Here is a 7,483-nt window from a genome sequence, read left to right as displayed (position 1 = left end):
ACGTGGAGGGAGCTTGTATGGTAGATAAATAGCCGTCCATACCTTATTTCGGAAGTGTGACTGCGCGGTGCATATTGACCGTGAAATTACCGTGACTCTGCAGCAGGGGTCAATTGACACCTCGTGATGCTGAATTCGCCAGTTGCTACCATGCAAAAGAGAATTAACACATACTATTTAGTCATGATTCAAGAATGGTCATGATTATGAATTCTCCGTACGGCACTAGTACGTTTTCCAACAGGGTACGTATAGATGTATTTACATATGTACATATATACATACGTAGATACCGCAGATGTACACGTATGCTCATAATCTTCATACTCCCTACACAAATGTACGTACATATGTATGTATGTATATTTATAGCTATGTAACTGCAGTTATGTATATAGAAGTAGCTTTTAACTATTTATTGAATAAAATTGCTTTAAATTTATATTTACGACTCCAATAAAATATTTTTAATGTATGCATATACATACATACATATCATATTTGTACACATACCTACTACCATAAATACGAATGAGGGGCCGGAATGGAGAGTTTGAGGAGCCTAAACAAAAACAAATACATACTATGAATAAATTTTCGTATTTTGTGCTTTGACGAAGAATTTCATGTCGACTTAACGAAAGTATGCGAAAAAGAATACGAAATATACAGCAAACACTGTGTTATAGCATCAAGCTGCTGTCAATAGAGTGAGCCAGCTTGACTTTACCGTTGACTAAACGAGGCATTCATTGAAAAGATGAATCGATGTGTGTATACATAAGTACATACATACATTTGTGTGTTGTGGAGGTTGGATGTAGCGTTAACTGGTTTAGTAGAATGCTCACTTTCGTTGTGTTTGGATGTATAACATGCGAATAAAAGTGTAGAGAATTTTCAACAAAAAATAAATAAAACATTAAACTAAATTAATAAAAGCACTGGATTTTACTTTAAAAGGGAACAAGTAATTAAAATATCCATACATGAGGGTGTGCAAATACGAATTAGAAACAAATAGTACGGAGTAAGTACATATGCATACACCTACACACATATATGTACATATATTTACGTATATAACCTTCAAAAAAATGCGACTAATCCGGGATGAGTCCGGGAGCAATCGCAACGGAATATGCGACTTATACCACTTTTGATCTCTTTATATGGAATGAACTGTTCGATTTTGTTCGAGCATGTCCTAAGAAGAGACTAATTGTGCCCCTTTATACCCGAACGGGTATAAAAAGCGACTAGTCACTTAAAAATTAAAAATTAAAATTTGCGCCAGCTGCGAATCGAACCGGGGTACTCAGTTTTGTTAACCGAATACTCTATCTCTGTGCCAATAAACTGCATAACTGAATAACTGCATACATATCATTAAATCCTTAATAGTACCCGTTAGAGATGAGTCGACTAATTAATCTCCAATTATACCCGTAAGGGTTGAGTCGAGACTAATTGATCTCCAATAGTACCCGTATTAGACTAGTTGCGACTAATTAATGCCCAATTGTATCCGATTGAGAGTAATCCCGGAATATTATCTTTGGAGATCAGACAAATTTTTGCAGGGTTCTAAATCTTTACCTACACATGCATGTATGCATGTACATTAGGATGTCGATGCTACTATAGTCGAAGATATCACATATAAATTTTGGTCCCGATTGGAGACGGTTGAGGCGTGTCGCACAAAATTTATATGTATACATTTTGGGCATTACTTGAAAAAAAAATACATATATTATTTTTTAGGTCCTTAGAGGCATCTTCTTTTTGACCCCTTTGCGACACGCCTTAAACGACTCCAATCGGGACCAAAATTTATATGAGGTATCTTCGACTATCTTAGTATTGATTTTGGGTATAAGATGAAAAAAAATTTGGGTGTTAAACTACGTGTCAGTCGCCTTATATATAAAACATAGTTAATTCCTTCATGATCTAATGCTCGGATCTAAACCAAACTAGTATCGAACCACCTTTGAAAAAATTATAGAATTCGGTTAACGTGCTCCAAAGTCATGCGGTAATATACATAAAAAAAATATTCCGACGAATTGATAACCTTCTCCTTTTTGTGAAGTCGGTTAAGAAAGAAGGTAGTTTCAATAAACAACTTTTTGGCGGATACTGGGATTTTTTAAGCTTCAATATGAATTCGTGTTGTAAACAGCGTTACCATATTGTTAATATTTAAAATTAAATTAGAGGATTTTGAGATTGAAATTTCTTTCACAGATTATGGGTGTAAATATTTTCGTCTTAGACGAAACCAAACAACTCTAGTACTTGACATACGTAAATATGTATTGAACATATGTACATATAAGGAATGCAATTTTACCTCGGAATATAACGGGCATATGTACTTGTTTATCGTATATCTTACCCCTACCCCAAAACTGAAAATTAATCTTTACGTGTGTATGTTGTGTTACCATTATTACATGTTTTTATTTAATAAATTCAACAAATCCACATATTTTTGTACGAAAGTACCTAAATTGGCAACGCTACAAACCCCTTGAAACATAAACGATAGAAAAGCATTAAAGTAATACCCCTCCAAAAAACTCCATGTACTCATCTAAGTATTCTTCGTTTCAGAAGCGTTGGAGGCTGCGAGAAAAATTCCTTTTTGATATTTTGTATTTTTGCATCTCCAAATGCGCCACTCATTTTTCTTTTTATTATTTTTAAAAATTATTTTACTTTTTTGATTCTGGTAGCTAGATTTTGATGAAAATGTCATAATTTCAGCAAAAGTCAAATGGCTAATATGGCTGCTAATGTTATAAAGTGAAACTACCTTCTTCTTTCTACTATGAATAAAATAGCTAAAGCTTTTATTTAGAAATCATTAAAGAAAAACCTTTTTCGAAGTATTTTGATTTACAAGTAAAACAGAAAAATTGGACAAAAATTCACACCAAATGGGGTCCACCGATCTTAAACTTCATAAGCCGAGAAAAACTCGAGCGTGTAGAACCGACTCTCTAGGGAATGACAATACGGGATAAACTGTTTAGTCCAATTAGAATAAGATACATTAACGTTATCGTTAGCTAAGAATGAAGACAACGGTTAGTCGATCCACTGAATTAGGCAGAGTTTAGCAAGCTACTACAATAAAAAAATGAAAGCAGTGAAACATTTTCATTCTGGTTTGCTTTTATTTTTTAGTAATTTTTTGCTATGGAAAACTTTCCAGTAGTCAGGTATAAAATAAAAATGTGCTATTTAGAACAGTTTCTGGTATATACTTAAACTAGATGAAAACCCGATTAATTCGATTGCAATGATTCGGTTTACCCGGAACTCAGGAAATCAAGAAGAAATCAGTTGAAACAGGTTTGTAAAAACCGAGGTCATCACCCTAGTACATTATTATTAATAGGGCATATATAGCGTTGCGACCCAGCTAGATTTAATATGCCAACCCTGTTAATAAGGCTGTTATAAGCATTTTGTCATGTTCCCGATTTTGGATGGAAATAATAGTCACTCTCCAAGGTGTATAAGTCTGTGTCGAGTTATACGCGTGCAAGTACATAGTATATGCCCCGAGGTTTCATCCTCTAGCCCACAAAACCTGCAGTTCGTCTCCTCAGAGGGTCTCATTTTGTGCAGATGGTACCTCAGCCTGCAGTGTCCTGACAGATATTCGGTGAGAATTCTTATACCCTCTCGCTAAGATTTAGCAGCCGCTCATATATTCCTCGAGAGGGAGTTAAGAATCATTTGAACTGTCTATTGCCCTTTGTCGTGCGCCATTGGGTGGTAATTTGCCAGTCCTCAAATTCCCGCAGGAGCTGTGCGATGTATCCTTTGGATGGAACAAAGAAAGGCTGAGGGCCGTCCAGGCTCCGTTGGGCACCGTGTTTTGCTAGAGTATCAGACCTTTCGTTGCCGCCCTAGTATCTACATATGTACATACATACATACAGCCACTAAGTTCAGGTGCTGGTTTCTTTTTTGTTAAATATTCACAATTGTTATTCACAAAGTTTTCCATATCGAGGGCTTATGCTCGTTTTCACAAAAATGAGATTCTGATATAAAAAGCCACCTAAGACTTAACTGTCATCGATGATATTAATGCTGACCGTGTATAACACTTGAAAGAAGAATTTACTATTAAATTGCAAAGTCAGAATTAACATCAGTGATGTCAAGTAAGTTCCAGATGGGTTCTAGCCTTAAAAAGTATTTTTTTGTTAAAATTCCAGATAGAGGGTATTGAATATAAGCCCTCGATATATTTTATGTGAGTAAAAGAAATTTTTCGTGGAAATGGTATAGAATTTTTCAAAATCAATATTTTTCGGTCGGAAGACTCTAATTCTCTTCAGGAAATTTCCAATGATAATACCCAATTGTCTATTTTACAATTTTTTTTAATACTAACGGGCTTTAAGACGGACTTATAAAAAATAGTTAATGTTAAGAAATGGTTAAATAAGCATTGGGTATTATTATTGGATGTCTCCTGAATATAAACAGAGTCATCCGATCGAAAAATATTGATTTTCAAGAATTCTATACCATTTCTACGAAATTTTCGCCCATATAAAATACATGGAAAACTTTGAGCGCAAAATCTTTGATACAAAAAAATAGAAAAATCCTACAGGGTGAGTGCTTTAAAATTCCGACTTTACTTGTTTTTTGGATTGCCATAATACATATGTACATATGTATATACTCAATGATTTAACAAAATTTAAATTTTATGATTTCAGTCCACTCATAATATGAATATGACAGATTCTGCATTGTTGAGAGCGTTATTAGGCCATTGGGGAGTGCCTGATTTGTGGCCACTTCTTCAAGGTATGAAATGAAAAATGTTACATACATACATACATATGTAGGTATATTAGAGTTAAACCTCAATAAAGCATAGATAAATAATAAAATAATAACAGTTTCCTACCTTTACATCTCAAACACCTTTCTACAGCTGAAAGCATTGGCATCGACGAGCTGAAAATGATGAAAAACCATCATATCGTCGAACTACTACATTCCTACAAATTGGGTACACGCATACGCTTTGAATATTATTTCGAGCGTTGGCGTCGTGATCAAAACAAACCACTGCTAGATGATGTTACACCTAATCACTACCATTCCACATGCTCTGCTTCGGCGCCATACACAATGCGCTTACCGCATTCGCCGCCACAGGGGGCTCATAAAAAACAGCAATCACGTGCCACTAATACCGTTACGGTGCGTTATGCCACCGTTGCGACAAATACATCAGATATGATGCTTACAGTGCCAACAAAGGATATAACACCACCAACACTTGTCCCCCTTAAGGATACTAGCTTACGTGAAATGCCAAAGCTTACACGTCAACACAGCATATTGGAGGAGAGTCTGACGGCGCCGACTACACCGAATGTGCCGGCTATACCTAATGCGACGACCATGGCTACGCCTTCATGCCCATCACGGCTACCCCCTAAGTTTCAATTTGGCAGCAACGATTCGTCGGAAACCGAACAAGTTGATACTGCGCCATTGTTGCACATTCTCAACTCATCCGGCATTAAGGGCAACTCCCTACTGGAATATTATCAACAACATAAGCAACTGACGAACGTGCACCGTACACTGCTCATTCAATTGATTGTGAATTTCTTCGATTTGAACGAATATCATTTGTCGCTAAAAGTCAGCCATAGTTTGGAAGAGCAGATTCTGAAACTCTTTCCGACTGAAAAACTCGAATGCTATCGAACGGAAAAACGTGGTAAAATCTATGTGAAATTTTGCAATATGAAGCGTTATAAACGTGATAAACCTACACTGAAGCGTAAGTGGTTGGAGGATGTGGAGCCGGGCGACGAGGGTGCCGGTGGTGGTGGTGGCGGTAATATGTTAATGGAACCAGAGGTTGGCATCGAATGTGGCGATGAGGATGTGGATGACTACGCACAAAGTTTCGAATACTGGCATGCACAGCAGTCGCCTAGTGGGGTGCAGGTGAAGACTGAGTCGCTAAGCGACGGTGATTATTAGTGGATAAATTGGGGAGAAATCGACATTGCAAGAGGTGAAATGTAATTAAGACGATTGAGAAATCGAATGTTGCAGAATACATACATACATACACTGAGAAAATAGTCCAGCTGCGACAACTAAAGAGGTTTCTCTCAACACATGACTTTGTTTTAGTACATTAGGTTTGTTTAGAGGCTACATGTGAATGCATTAAATTAATTTAAAGTTATTAAATTTAAGTTACAGCAATGTTTTAACCAAAATTATATGGAAAAGCACTTATTTTCGATGCAAATATATTTTTTATGATTAAATATAAAAACTAGATATGTTGTAAAATTGTGTTTTATTAAAAACTAGCAATTACCCGGCGTGCTTCGCTGCGCCTTAAATGTATTTTTGTGTTGTAACTCTCCCCCTAAGCTCTTATGGCCTCATTTACAAAATATTTTTAAAGAACTTTATGAAGTTAGATTTAAAAAAATCGATCTATGAAGCATTGTTTATGTTTTTTTTGAGTTAATATATTTTCGAAGGTAATTAGAAAATATGTAAAGAACCGACTTTCTCTTGGAAATTTAATTTATAATCTTATAACTGGAGTCTACTATCGCACCCTTTCCTCAAACGTGTATTGATTCAATATTCAAATAACGTATATTTATATAATTTGAAAAAATCTCCCTACTATACAAATATGTACAGCAATATTAAATAATATTTTCAAATGTTGTGAGAGGGAGTAACAAAACAAAATTACTTTTAAGGCGCAGCGAAGCACGCCGGGTATTCGCTAGTGTCACATGAAATTAACTGAGCAAAGTACAATGAATAGCTGTTAAACAATGGCACCATCTACTTTAAATGAAACATACTTATTTTCGTGGGGGATACTCACACACCATATACTTTTCTATTGAAATTTTTCCTGAATTTTCCTAGCTATAAACCTCCAACGAATGCAAAACCGTGAAAATCGGTTCGTGCGTTCTGGAGTTATAGCGTCAGGAAGGAAAACCCTACTTATTTTTATATTAATTTTTATATTAAAGAAGATTAAAGAACTGTCCGCATTACTCAATTTTATTTTTCACTAAAACGGTATTCATGAATTTTTTAATTTTTTTTTTATTTGCTTCCGCATACTTTTGACATAACAGCTTTCATTTTATGCCGATATTAAACAAATACAGCCTAAGTTTACCCGGGTCCACGTTTTGGTCTGTATCTCGTGACCCAAGTCACCCAGCTATATGAAAAGTGCTCAATCTTAAAGCATTCATGAACAGCTTTCATTTGATACCCATATTAAACAAATACACCCAAGGTTACCCAGGTCCACGTTTTGGTCTATATCTCGAGACCCTAGTCACCCAGCTATTTGAAAAGTGCTCTATCTTAAAGCATTCATGAACAGCTTTAATTTGATACCCATATTAAACAAATACATCCT

At 35.6% G+C, this 7,483-nt stretch overlaps 1 protein-coding gene across 2 annotated transcripts; it reads left to right on the top strand.

Moving 5' to 3' along the window:
* Positions 1-728: 728 nt before the first annotated feature.
* On the top strand, positions 729-6,312 carry LOC118752253. 2 transcript variants are annotated; one of them, XM_036487111.1, is made up of 3 exons: positions 729-1,030; positions 4,758-4,848; positions 4,979-6,312. In XM_036487111.1, exons 2-3 carry the CDS (start codon positions 4,770-4,772, stop codon positions 6,046-6,048), a joined length of 1,149 nt encoding a protein of 382 aa, XP_036343004.1. In that variant the 5' UTR covers positions 729-1,030; positions 4,758-4,769; the 3' UTR covers positions 6,049-6,312. The 2 variants fall into 2 exon arrangements, with proteins under 2 accessions (XP_036343004.1, XP_036343005.1); XM_036487112.1 differs by lacking the exon at positions 4,758-4,848.
* Positions 6,313-7,483: the final 1,171 nt, after the last annotated feature.

Source organism: Rhagoletis pomonella, unplaced genomic scaffold, assembly GCF_013731165.1.
Source record: "Rhagoletis pomonella isolate Grant_MI unplaced genomic scaffold, Rhpom_1.0 Rhpom_scaffold_01348, whole genome shotgun sequence".
Lineage (NCBI taxonomy): Eukaryota > Metazoa > Arthropoda > Insecta > Diptera > Tephritidae > Rhagoletis > Rhagoletis pomonella.
The sequence above is the reverse complement of the archived record's forward strand: the minus strand, read 5'-3'. Positions and strand labels throughout refer to the sequence as shown.